Source organism: Cynoglossus semilaevis, chromosome 14, assembly GCF_000523025.1.
Source record: "Cynoglossus semilaevis isolate Cse_v1.0 chromosome 14, Cse_v1.0, whole genome shotgun sequence".
Lineage (NCBI taxonomy): Eukaryota > Metazoa > Chordata > Actinopteri > Pleuronectiformes > Cynoglossidae > Cynoglossus > Cynoglossus semilaevis.
In genome coordinates this window covers 23953307-23966982 of record NC_024320.1, presented here as the reverse complement: position 1 = coordinate 23966982, position 13676 = coordinate 23953307, and the positions used below count along the sequence as shown (strand labels likewise).

Here is a 13676-nt window from a genome sequence, read left to right as displayed (position 1 = left end):
GTGTTAACATGGATCCAACAAACAGCTCACGTCCAAAGATAGAGCAGAGAAGAACACGGGGAAGAAGGAAAAAAATACTAACATGCCGTGTCGAAGGACATGCCGTTCCCACTCGGAGCTGTTGGTGAAGCAGCGGCCGCAGAATTCACAGGGAAGACGCTTCTCTGCACTGGGTCCAGAACTGCTGGTGCTGCTAGTGGGAGATGCTAGGACCTCTGGGAAAAAAAGTGTAATTGTTGTGTTGATTGCTATGGAATGGAAGTTAATTTATTTGTTAAGGACTCGGTTCTCACCTGCCGTGCAGCGCCTCTATTGGCTGCTGCCTCCAATTCAATTCTATTGTTATCAATTGTAATTAACATTGATACAAACATGATACATATTTTTATTTAATGAGACACGAAACCTTTTATTTTGTCAAGGTCTATAGTTTGTGGTAAGTCCACAACCTGAACTATACAGTAGTTATGCTGCTACAGGCCTACACCGCTGGGGGAACTCCCCAGTTGCACCAAACATCCTTGGATTTTGCATTTTTATGTGTTCTTCATCTTTACAATGTGTGTTTTTAACCAAGCAAGATAAAGGTTGTACTTTACCTGGCAGGCCAGGTTTTTCTTCCTCCATTTCCTTTACTTCTTCCAACTCCTCCTCTTCTTCTTCTTCCTCCTGCTCATCATCATCATCTGCTGCTGCTTCTTCAACATCTTCCTCCTCTTCATCTTTGATGTTGTCCTCTCCCTCTTCATCTTTGATGTCTCTCTCCTCATTTGCTAGACTGTCCATCATCTCCGCTCCTTCATCTTCACCATCCTCCTCTTCCTCCTCCCCCTCATCTTCAGCAGGGTCTTTTCTATCAACCACTATAATGTCCTTTTCCTCCTCCTCCTCCTCCTCGTCCTCCTCTTCTCCCTCCTCCTCCTCTTCTGCACTGCTTGTGTGTGCCTTTATCATCTCCAGCTGGTCCAGGTTGATGCGGCCCATCAACTCAAAGTTGCGTATGACCTGATGAGAAGCAGAAGACACCCAGTTAGTAAAACCTGCTCCAACTGAATGCTTATAACAAACCTCACAGTTGTTCAAAGGCTGGTGTTGACACACATCAACGAAGTAGAATTCATTTGGAAAAAATTGTGCAAAACGGACTCTATTTTGTCCAACATTCTAGAGCTGTGTTTGAAAGCAACATCACATTTTTGTCAGATGGAGACCCGTCCTAATACTCACTGCTACTGGATTTGATTGGATTAAACTACAATAACGATAACTTTGAAACACAACCTTAACCTCAGCATGACCTTAGGTGACAGTTGCTTCTACAGTTCATGGGATTAAATGAAGACAATTCATCTATTCTAAAGCTGTCTGCCTTTCTACACCAGAACCCCCAGGAATATCAAGAGGTAAATAAAGTTTCATCTATCCATCCATCCATCTCCATCTCAATTTTCATGAGGGGTCTGCTGTGGAAAGGCAGGCAGCCAGAGTTGAACCTATGACCTCTTGGATGGTAGAGAAACAAGGCCACAGTGGCAGAGCTACTGCTACCTAAGCACTGAGTAAGACCCCACTGTGATGGGTATTCTCTTCAGCACTGGTGGAACAAAACCTAGTAAAGAGAGTGCGTCGAGGTCGGTTTCTCTCTAGTATTTTTCTTACTGTACATTAACTGCATTTCTTCATCTGCTTTGTGCTCTTTACGGCTGGTTTAGACTCAATATTGGATCCACAGTAAAAATAAGTAACCTTCTCTTTCTCCAAAGCCCATATTTCAACACTAACTTAACGTTCTGAGGAAAAGTAATAACCATAAAAGTTTGTGGCATCTTTTTTCCCCTTTACATTCTCCTGAGGAAAAGTAATAACCATAAAAGTTTTTTTTCCCCTTTACATTCTCTGAGCTAAAGCAACTGAAACAGCAGTGTTGTGGAGGTCAAGGCCAGCTCCAGACAAGAGCTGGCATTTTTTAAAATGTTTTTTTTTTTTGCCTGTTTTTAAAGAGGATGTCCTTCAGAGAGGAGATGTTTCAGGTGCGGAGCAGAACGGAGTGATGTTTGACAGGATTTATATTGACAAAGATTACAGATCTGATTATAGAACTCACTCTCGACACTGTCTGTGCATCTTGTTGCTCAGTAAATTATGACACTACTCCTAAATAATTCATGTCTCCCACTCTTCCTCAACAGTCGGGATCATTATCCTGTCATCCATATTGCTGCAGTGTCCCTCTTGAACATCACAGCTTTGTCTCTCTCACTCTCACTTTTTTTACTACACCTTTTCTCCAAGTCTGCGATGACTGTTTTAGATTTTTCCCCAACTCACACCTATACATTTATTTATGTATGTATTCCAATGAGCTGAAGATGCACCTAAGGACTCAGAAACCCTCTCTGAGCTCCAGAGCTGCCGAATGATTGCCGTGTGTCACAGATGATGAATGATTCAAAGCTCATAAATTATGGCTACCCTTCTTGAAGGCAGCGGTCAAGCTCAAGGCCAATTACAAAAAACTGTGGGCTGCTGTTTATGGGCTTTTTGACTATTCCGACCTTCAACTACCAAACCCGGTTGCACTTTTTCTCAAAGTGACGATATCGACCTTGATTAAGAACCCAAAGTGTCCCACTAAACATTCAATCTGGTTCTGAGAACGCACGACTCCCTAACCTTCCATTTTCTCCGTCCCTTCTCTTCTCAAGGTGAGCCAGTCTTAAATCTGTTTCGTCGTGGTCTCTCTCTGAAAACCCAGCCTGGCCGGAGTGTCCTGGACCAGCTCATCTCTTTCTGCTGCATGAATTATCTTCTTATATGTCAAGGTGACGCACAGAGGTCGAATTTGGATTTATTATCTGGTGGACATCGCATCTTAAGGAAGGCAGAAGGTCGAGCGTAAAAAAATGTTAAAAGCAAAGGTGTTTATGGGTCAGACTAAAGCTGCTATAAAAATCACTGTAATGTGAATCTGCTAATGAGTTCTCATCTAATAAAGTTTAATTACGCTTGCTATAAAAATACCACAGACAATAAATGTGAGCAGCAAAGGTATATTTAACAGTGCTTTACCTGCCTAATTATAATGTGCTCGGACCTGGAGTTTAGAGGGAAACTGCAGCCGGAGGTGTTCACTTAAACCCACTGGTTGTCACTTATTACTGACGTTTAATGAATGTTGTCGGTGCGGTTAATGTTCCTGTGGAGGAACATAAAAACCTAAGGATATTTATGATGATCTTATAATGAAACTGATTATATGTAAGAGCTGCTAGCTTTAAGTGAACCAGGAATTTAAAAAAGATATGACATTAACAACAGTAAAAGACAAACAGCATGACACGACTCAGTAGATGTGACGGGGCATTAAAGCCGCCCAGAAAATATACCGTAATTTCCGGACTATTGATCGCACCCGAATAAGAGCCGCAACCACTAAATTTAGAAAGAAAAAAAATTGTACATATATAGGCTGCACTTCTCTATAAGCCGCAGGTGTCCACTGGAACCCCAACCCATTTTATTGATTATATAAAATGTTACATTTTGAAAAATAAATATATTCTGTGTTAATTACATTTGTGCCTTTGGGCACAAGAAACGGCGGTCGATTTGTCTTGCGAAAAAAAGGCTTAACGTCTAGTGCAGCTAGTTAATAGTTAGTTAGTAAAATTAAGACAGCTGCATTTAACACTCCATCTACAATCTGGGCTTATGCCCACAGGTGATTTTCATGCTCCTCTATATATACATATATAAATATATATACTCTATATACATGTATATAGAGTATATATATAGAGAGAGTATATATATCAAATCCAGTTTGAGTGTCTTTCTGATGCTGCTTCAGTGAAATACTTTGTTGATAAAAGACCAACTCTTCTTCACATTTCTGGTTCAATAAATTATATATTTTTCTGTGACAGGCAATTTGGACATGGCAGCTGTAAAATGTAATATGCCGTGGATGTGTTTTTTCTCTACAAGCTGACGGCTTCAGGTTTGAGATGGAGGCTAATTATCTGTTGTGAAGCCCACTTCTATCCTTCCTCTGCTCTACAACCCTTCACCCTTGAGGTGTGTCCATTTTGATTTTGCCACCAGAAAATTGGATGTGCATCATCTCTGGCCTCCGGCTGACCTTGTGCTCAAGGCGGAGATGCTCCTCCAGCTGGCGCCGTTGACTGCTGTCATAATAGCAGAGCTGGCACTGGTAAGGCTTGATCTCGGCGTGCTTCTGCAGGTGCTGCTGCAGGGCCTGGTCACTGGAGCATGTGAAGGTGCATTTGTGGCAGCGGAACACCAGACCCTGAAGGTGGCGTGACAGCTTGGAGCGGCTGACCTCCAGTGGGGCCACACGCTCCTCTGATGGGAGTAAAAGGAGAGGAGCCGGTGAGGAGATTTATTAGGCCGCAGAAAAGGAAAAAGTAAAGAAATAATGTTGTAGGGAGAGGCAAGAGAAAAGGAGGGAGCGTGAGAGGGTGGTGAGAGCTATTGACATAATAGCACAAGGAGATGTGAGAATCCAGGAGACACTCCTAATGACATTTGTCTCTCTCTCTCACACACACACACACAGAGAGATAGATAAAGGTAATCTCAGTGGCTATTACCTTTTGGCAGTTTTGTCATTTTCTCAGTTTCAGCACAAACACATCCAGATAAGTGAAGATAGTGTCAAATAGAAACCCCCCCTCCCTCACCCCACACCACCACAGAAGTAACTCCTTCATTTTTTCTTTTAGAAGTTTCAGCATTCACTGAATTACAGTACTCTGTGTCAAGACATTTGAATATGTTTTCGTATATGTGTACATATACAAAAGTTATAAGGGTTGTTCATGTGCTAGTGAGTTTGGAGGTTCTGGGTTGGTTTAGGTGTGTGCAGGGTCAGTTTTTTCTTTTTTATATATCTATGGCAGAAGGTTTTCAATATCAAAAGTCCTGGCCTTGAGTGTTACTATATACAAGTACTTTAGAGGGAATACAAGGGAAATCACTGCTGCTGTGTTTCCTTCTCCTACGACTACAGCAGTGTGAACACCGGGGAATTTAATCAGACTAATTATCTTGACGTGATGTCACTATAACTTCCTATTTCAGAGTGAAACTTTGTTTTACCGAATATATACTGCGATTAAGGCAGACTCGACACAGGTGAAAAAAAAAACATACAGTAATGGCCTTCTAGCTGAAACACGTCTGTCACTGAGATGTTAAAATAATAATAAACTGAGAAACGTTGGATTCACACTAATGTGTATTTAAAGGCAATTAAATAACTTAAAACATCTACAAGAACTTTCTCTCTGCCAGATCTTGACCTCTGACCTCTTACCCAGACATACAAATTAAACCTGAACTGATGTTTTTATTATGTCCCAATCAAAAATACTCTGAAGGCCACATGTCATGGAGTTGACCATGTCTTTGAGTCTCCTTCATACCTCTATGCAGGACAATGTGGTCGATCATATTGCTCTTGTTTCTGGTGTGGTAGAGACAGAGGGGGCAGCGAAGTTCTTTAGGAGGTTCCTCCTGGACATCGTTGTCGTGCCCTGCCTCCACGTGCACGGTGAAGTTGTTCCTGAGACAGATAGGGGTGAAGCATTTTACTACGTGCGTTGGAGACAAGTGTAATCTGAGTCATTTATTTCCTGTAGTCTCGGGGTGACGTCTCTTCTTACTTGAAGCAGGTGAAAAAGGAGCAGTCCTTGCATTTGAAGAGCTTCCTGCCACCGTGACGGTCCCTGTAGTGCCGTCGAAGGCTCTGCATGTATCCAGAGCTGAATTCGCAGAACTCACACGTCAGGATGCCGTCAGGACGACCGTCAGCTACTGTCATGGCACCAGGTATGGAAACAGAGGGCGGTTGACTGCGGGAGGCCAGCTGGTAATGACTGAGCTGCTGACGAACATCAGCTGGTTCCAGGTATGATTGCTCTAAGATAGACACAGAGGGATTGAGGAAACGTAAGCACTGTGTCATCATTACTGAGGTCAAAAAGCTAACAAAATCGCCTATCAATAAAACAGCCCTGCTATAAGAAAGCAAATTAAGCTAAACATTTTGGTTGGCCTACTCTAAAAAGCTAAAAACGTTCCCAAAATAGACCAAAACCGAGAAAGGGAAGGGAAATTCAGATTTCATCTTATGTTTTTCTTTGTAAACGAGAGGACGCAGCATTGATTAGAGTTTAACCTTAACGTCTGCTGACAATGGAACAATGATTTAGTGGTTGGACTATAAGTTCAGAACTTTCCTTTCCTGTTTGTCCCTCTCACATAAACCTAGATCATCAGTGAGTCAGTCCATCCTGTGGTCTCGGCTTTATCTCTCACAAATCAGTACACGAAGGTAAAGCGCGTGGAAAACCTGTTCAAGTGAAGGAAGAAGTCACTGGTAAAGGTCAGTGGAAGGCAGAGGTTCTTATTTATTTTCTGTCACTCCCCCGCTTGGGGACACCAACCCATACAAACCACTGTATGGGTTGCTGCCACCTAGTGACTGTAGGATGTTATCATTCATAGAATACAGCCCTCCTTTGGCAGAATGCACACCCCACAACACAGCAAAAATAGATAATGATGGCTTCACGGTACACCAAGAGTGATGTGAGGTTTGGACTTGGCCACTGAATCTCAAACCAATCAAACATCTGCCTCTAACGCAGTGCTTCTCAAATACTGGGGCAGGCCCCCTTTTCGTGGGGGGGGTGCGGGGGGGGGGGCATGGCAGAAAATAATTAAGAACCACTGCTTTGACATCCTGGTGCCAGATCTCATCTTCAGAGGTCTAATGGAGTCATGGCCTTCATGGGTCAACAACAGTTGGATCTACACTATGGAAGGCAGGCGATCATTATGTCCTGGTCAGTGGTGGCAGCTTCTGTTTATTACAGTAAGTAAATAAAAAAAAAACAGAAGCTTGGTTGTGTAAGTCGTGAGTTATTCTTTCAGTCATCAGAAAATGATGACGTATGTAGGTTTGATATTCACAGTCAGCTGAATTATTCTTCACAAACCTGTGTCAATCAGAAACTAATCTTCAATAACGTACACATTCCACCAACTCTTTGTTCCACTGTATTCCATGTCAGATTCTGACACCCAACTGCAGGTAACTACTTTGGCGTGCTAGTGAAACATTCAGTGCGTCAGCTCTGCCTTCCCTCAATGCTCCATTTGGTTGAGGCACAGCTGACAGCGGTGCTTGCTGCACTGAGGAATGTTGTCCTGCTCCAGCTCCAGGGAAGATTCCACAGCTCCAGCAGCAAGGTGGCAACAGCTGCTGCCAAGAACAGGCTGCAAGCTGCACACAGACGCTGGAGGAGCTCAGACACGGCAGCACATCACACAGTTTGATGCTGCGCCAGCATACAGTCCCGGTACTTTTTTTTTTTATAGGAAGTACACTACATCATTGAAATGAAATAAAATATAATATAAGGATTTATTTAATGTCTGAAATATGCTGATATGCGGAGGATAAGGCTTTGATGCTACATATGCAGATGATGTACATTCTTAGCAAATCACCTGTATGAATTCCTATTACTCACATTATCAGCATACTGTATAACTTATGGAGTACGTGAATATATTATGTACAAATGATGCAGCAGTTCTAGACTTCCATTCAGAAATGAAACTAAACATTTTTCTTGAAAAAATAGATTTCTGAGAAATGTCAAGACTTTTATATTTAACTCAGATTATTAATGACCTGAATTATTTTTATGTTAGTCCCTGACTTTAAATTCAGAATTCTTACTTTCATGTCAGATTTTCAGTGTCTAAGAAGTTTAGGAACAGAAAAAAATTCTATTTTATTGGCACACCAGAAATGCAGTCCCTCCTTGAAGGGCCGGTTGTAAACAGTAGACTGTATAGACGTACGTATGAAAAAATGCTTCTGCCATTGATTGAAATGTATTCCTGTTACAAATATTGTTCATTTCTCTGTGTAATAGAAAAAAACATTTTATTTTATTAGGTTATGAATTATTCAATCCTTTTTAAGCACCCATGGGCCACACAAGATGACTTGGCGGGCCACAATTGGCTCCCAGGCCTTGAGTTTGACACATGCTCTAAAACATCTTTCTTATTTTTACAACCTAATTTGTTATTTTGCAAAACGGAGGTGGTTAGTGGTTTTAATAAAACAAACTGAATCCAAATATGATCCACATCAACATGTACTCTGACTGAGAAACAGCACTGAAGACAATCAGACTGACGAACAAAAAAGTTAATATTAATGGTTTCCTTCACGAAACTTTTCAGATGGAAACGATGCCTTGGAGACGATTTAATGACTGTATTTCTGACAGACCTCGTAAATAAGGTTTTTTCTTCACAGTCTAAATCACATTCAGCCAAAGACTATATGTGTTGTGTCCTCGTGTTGCTGCTCCGGGAAGGATTTTGATGCAAAATGAGGCAATCAGCCGCTGAAGGTCTGAGTGTAAATATCCTTTCACATCAAACGGTCCACTCTCTTTCATCACTCTCAGTGAGATTAAATCAAATGTTCCCTATTATGTGACATTAAATGAATTAAAGTTATGTTATATGTCATACCTTCGGAAGACAACGCAGTCTGCTCCGTGGCACTGGCAGGTCGGGAGGGCCTGAAGCTGGCTTGAGCAGCCTGCGTGGCAGCCCGTAGTTTGGGGAGGGTCAGGACCTCACCGTGGTCTCTCAGCGAATGCTCCTTCAGCTGGCTGATGGTCATGGAGGAGAAGGGACATGACAGGCATTTGTACGAGTGTTGGTCACCTAGAAGACAAAAGCAGAATCAGAACGTAAGAACCTTACTTTGACATAATTTCATGACACAATTTCATTTGGAATTTGACTAATTCCGTTAGTCACAAAAAGCAACAGATATGAAACACAAACATCTACCTGCTGTTATTTGTCGTTCTGTCCCACCAATATTATTACATTATTACAATAAAATACTGTTAGCATACATTTTTTCTAAAAGCGACTTACAATTTGAGTCAGTCAATCAACAATTAAGCTACAGTAAACAAAAATACAAAAATACATAATTAATAATAAATAGTAATAAATAATAACAAATAGAAAAGTACAAAAATACATAATTAATAATAAATAATAACAAATAGAAAAAGTACAGTTATAGTCATAGTAGATCATTAAGTAAGAAGAGGTGCATGTTAGATGTTAATATACTATTATATTAACAATATATTTTTTTTATTTTAAGGAATGTTGATTTATCTCCTTATAAATCATGATTAATCATAATAAATGTACAGTTGTCCGATGCTCTATCAGATTCATAGTCTGACTGAGATGATAGTTTTGAGACATGCTCTCCTAATCTGATTTAAAGCACTTCTGCTACGAAGAATCAAGATGTGTTTTGTTGACAGGTTTCGTACCCACGGAGACTGTGCTGCAGTTCTATCATGACATCATCACAACACAAACAACACAATGACTGCACCAAAACTGTTGACAATTTTTTTCTTCAGAGCAACTTCCTCCTTTTCAGATGTGTCTCCTCCACAGCTTTACTTAAAGGCAGCATCCTGCAGTGAGAAGCCATTACAACTAACTCTGACTTGACTGTCACATCACATGTCTATCCAGTCTCAGTTTAATAAGCCCCTCTCCTCTCTGAGCTGCTCGGAGGAACAACACACTGTATTGTTAAAGCAGACGCTGGACTTTCATGCGTCAGTCCAAATGTTTCTCCTCTTGCTGGACTAAAAGAAGCTCCTCTTTCAGATGTAACCACAGCTCAAAATTGGGTTGCGTCCATTTTCCACAGCCGTTGTTAACTCCTAATGTTGTGTCTAGATCCAGTCAGACAGCAGGGAGCGTTCAAATGCTGATTTAAAATAAGCCTTTCCAGTGTTCCCAGTTGCATTATTGTTTGTTTTGTGTGAGTATTGATTATTCAGGGAGAGGTTTTTATTCTTTTTCCCTTGCTGAAATGCCAGCGCCACTGAATCAATTCTGCCGTCTGGCTATGACAAAAACCAGGAAGTTCAAAGATAGAACCACAACTACTTAAAGATAAAGAAGAATAAATAAAATAAAAAATAAATAAACCAAAGATTACTACGATAGAATTTTAACGGGCTACTGCAGTGATTTTTCAACCTTGAGGTCACGACCCCCCTGAGGTTGCCTGGAATTCAATTGGGGTCACCTGAAATGTCAAGTATATAAAAATTACTGATAAAATATTTTATTCAAATATTATTTTTTTAAACACCAAACACAATTCTAAACAACTGTATTTTTTCACTTTCATGAATATAAATTGAGTTCAAATAAAATGCAGCATATAAAAATATCTGGGCTGGCGCATCGTGATTGACGGCTACGATCACAAGACATACATAAATCACAGCTACTAAAAAGTCAAAAAAAGGTTGGGAACCGTTGGTCTACTGCATGTGTTTCCAGCTACAGGGATGTTGCCCTCTGTCTGTATGTTTTCTTTGTACCTGTTTCTTCAATGTCTAGAATATTTAGTGGAATTTGTTACCAGGAATGCAATTTTAACTGTCAGATATCAAGTCAAAAGTCAAAAATGTGTAGGGCCAGGACACAGTAGGGGGCGCTGTTTCTTCCACTGCATGTTTCATATGTTTTTTAGAAGAGTGCAATTTTGAAACTTTCTAATGAGTACATTACTTAGACAGAGGATAATATTGTACAGAGGTACTCCTTGATGTTGATGGAATTTTACGGTACCACCCTTTATTTACTTATGTTAACCCTGCATTCTTTAGACATCGCTCGCACCTCAACATGTCCTGCTCTGTCTATAAATGAAGGATGAATGCAGAACTTTTTCATAAAGAAAAAACAAGTTCAGGTGAGAGAGCTACATGGTCTTTGTTCATAGACTTCTGAACAACAGCTTGAAATCAAAAAAGTAATGCTGATAAACAAGCTAATCTACTGGACTCCATGTGCTGGCTAAGCTAAAGTAAGACACAGACTGTGAGGAAGATGATAAACAAGAGGCTGTTATTCTGGTTCATGAATGCCGTGTTAATCATGGACACAGGTGCATAGTGTTATTTAATGTGTGTGTGTGTGTGTGTGTGTGTGTGTGGTTTCACCTGTGTGTGCCTTATGCAGGTGGCTCTTCAAGCGACTGGCGTAGGCAGATTTAAAGGGGCAGAACTTGCACCTGAAGGGCTTTTGATGGCCGTGATGAGACTGCACGTGTCTGTCCAGACTGAGGAGCACAAGCACAGACAGAAGAGGGAATATTAGATGAAAGGAATAATAAAAAAAAAAGTTTTACAACAATGGTAAAGTGCAGTAAATGGACAAGAGTGTCAGAAATGGCAGATTACAGAAAGAAAATCGACACACGCATCAACTTTGATGGTTTTAACAGCAGGGCTGTGGGGAACACCGACAGACTCTAATCCTCAAAACAACAGCTCCACATTTCCAATGACTACAAAACAAGGAGCCAGGAGGTGAACTCATCTACCCACAATCCCCCGGGGGGAATAAGTGTGAGTGCCTGTAGGGGATGTTGTCTGTGTTTTTAACCCTGCCTTCATAGGTGGCATGGGAAAGCGCTTTCTTTCTGGGCCAGAGTACACGCAGTACAGAGGGAGTACACCTGGGAGCTGAGGGGTGATGAAGGCTCTCCCTGTTTCCATTTTTTTCGTGTTTCTCTTTCTCTCTGATGGATGAAAACAAATCACAGTACCAAAAAAATCTGTTGTGTGTTTCCTGCATTCATGGATTCTAAGTCAACCAAACACGGTGTAAATGCTTTTTAAAAAACATTTCAATATCTAGATGATTTGGAGGGATTACTGCTTATGACAGGTGTGGGCAAACGTTTTGACTCGTGCGCAGGTGTGGGCAAACATTTTGACTCGTGCACCACAGTTGTCCTAAAATTATACTGGGGGGCCGGGTCAGGAGCAGCTAGATGGAGTGTTCGTGTGAACTAAGATAAATGACATCCATAAAGGCTAAAACGCTAAAATGATTTTAGATTTTTTTTACGCCATCTATTGGGGAAACATGGGTATTGCAGGGAAAAGGCAGAAGTATAATGATAATATAAATAAATTATTCATTCATTTGGAAAAGTTTGGTGGGCCGGATTAAAAAGCTCAACCGGCCGCATCCAGCCCCCAGGCCTTAGTTTGGACATGCTTGGTTTATGACATAACACATGTTAGCATCTTTGTTCATACTGTATATTAGGTTGATTTAGTCCTCCACTAAGAGTGCTGTAATGATGTACAAATACTCAACATCAACAGCTCCTCAAGGGGTAATTAGGAATTTGTTCAAGCATTGAGGTAATTAAATGAAAGAAACTCCAAGTAAAACCCAGTCCTGCAGAGGGTTTTGGCTGTAAATGTACTGTGGGTCAGAAAATATAATTAAAACACACAAAAAAAGCTAACGGTTAGCACAAATATGTCAACAATAAAAGAAAAAACAACATTAGAAAACACAATTGAATAATATGAAATCAAAAGTAAAAGTTCAAGTGTAAGTGTAAGGATGTTAGCCCAGAATAGCAGAAAATCAAAAATAGCTGGATAAGAAAATATTAAACATAAATATAACTTCAATTAAACACACAGGGGAAAAAAGTAAATACAGGCATCATTAAAGCCGAGAGCTAACAAAACGGTGAGTGTTCCCACCATAACACATTAACAAACCAAACATAACACACAATTGTTTTTTTTATGGTTAAATCCCAGAATTTGACCAGAACTGCTAAACAAAACATTTCTACAATGGACAAAATAGCAGAAAGGCAATGAGCCAGTCTAAATAAAAAGATTCAAAAGTAGCAGAAAACTGAAACTGAAATTGAGTCTTTTATTAAAACTTTGTAAAATCTGTAGCTTTAATTAAAACAAATTAGCAGAAAGAAACGGTAACTAAGGGCCAACTGTGAAAGCTCAGAGAGGTTAAGGACACAGAGCAGCCACAAGCAAACAACAAAACGTAAAAGCCTTTGCTAATAAGTGAAACAAGTTAGTAAAATAAAAACGATACATATTGTCTGTTGAATTACTTTACAAAAAAGTAAGGTTTAGGTAAAGGTTTATTCTTTTAACTTTGTTTAAAATAACTAAATATACATTGATAAAACCTATGGAGAATTAATACTTAAGTTTAGATGAGTGTAGTTTTGATCTCATAAATCACCATAACATCACAGAACAATGTAAGACGTTAGCGAACAGACTCACTTGTGCCTAAAGGGTGAGACGAACTGGCAGTACTGGCAGCTGTATTTATCCTCTCTGCTGAACAGGGCCACGGCCGAGTGGCTCCTCTCGTGGGACCTCAGTCCCTGCATGGACATGAAGACACGGTCGCACTGACTACAGGGGTGACCCCCAGCTGCAAACCGCTGCTCCAGCGGAACTTCAGACTCATCAACTGTCAAGTCCACAGCGCCCTCAGCCTCTCCGTCCATTCCTGTATCAATCATCTCGGTTGTGACGCCATCATCGCCTGACACTGTGGAAATCAAGGACGGAACCATCTCCGTAGCCTCGGGTCTGTCCAAGCCGTCGGCTTCAGCGGCTTCATCGCCCTCGAGCATGCCGTTAGTGAGGCTCTCCGAGGGCATGGCCAAGGGCACCTCGGTGGCCCCCTGCTGAAAAAACCCTGGT

At 40.8% G+C, this 13676-nt stretch overlaps 1 protein-coding gene across 2 annotated transcripts in view; it reads right to left on the bottom strand.

Annotated features, from left to right (window-relative positions):
- The window catches only part of znf462 (zinc finger protein 462), a 50219-nt gene that overhangs the window by 5276 nt on the left and 31267 nt on the right, over positions 1-13676 (bottom strand). Inside the window, exons 5-12 of one of the 2 annotated variants that reach the window (XM_025062087.1) lie at positions 13248-13660; positions 11121-11239; positions 8587-8784; positions 5688-5943; positions 5448-5587; positions 4142-4365; positions 600-1005; positions 83-215 (exon numbers count right to left, since the gene is read on the bottom strand). In XM_025062087.1, coding sequence (XP_024917855.1) covers positions 83-215; positions 600-1005; positions 4142-4365; positions 5448-5587; positions 5688-5943; positions 8587-8784; positions 11121-11239; positions 13248-13660 — 1889 coding nt within the window. The remainder of the gene's footprint in view (positions 1-82; positions 216-599; positions 1006-4141; positions 4366-5447; positions 5588-5687; positions 5944-8586; positions 8785-11120; positions 11240-13247; positions 13661-13676) is intronic. The other variant, XM_025062088.1, reaches the window with a different exon arrangement.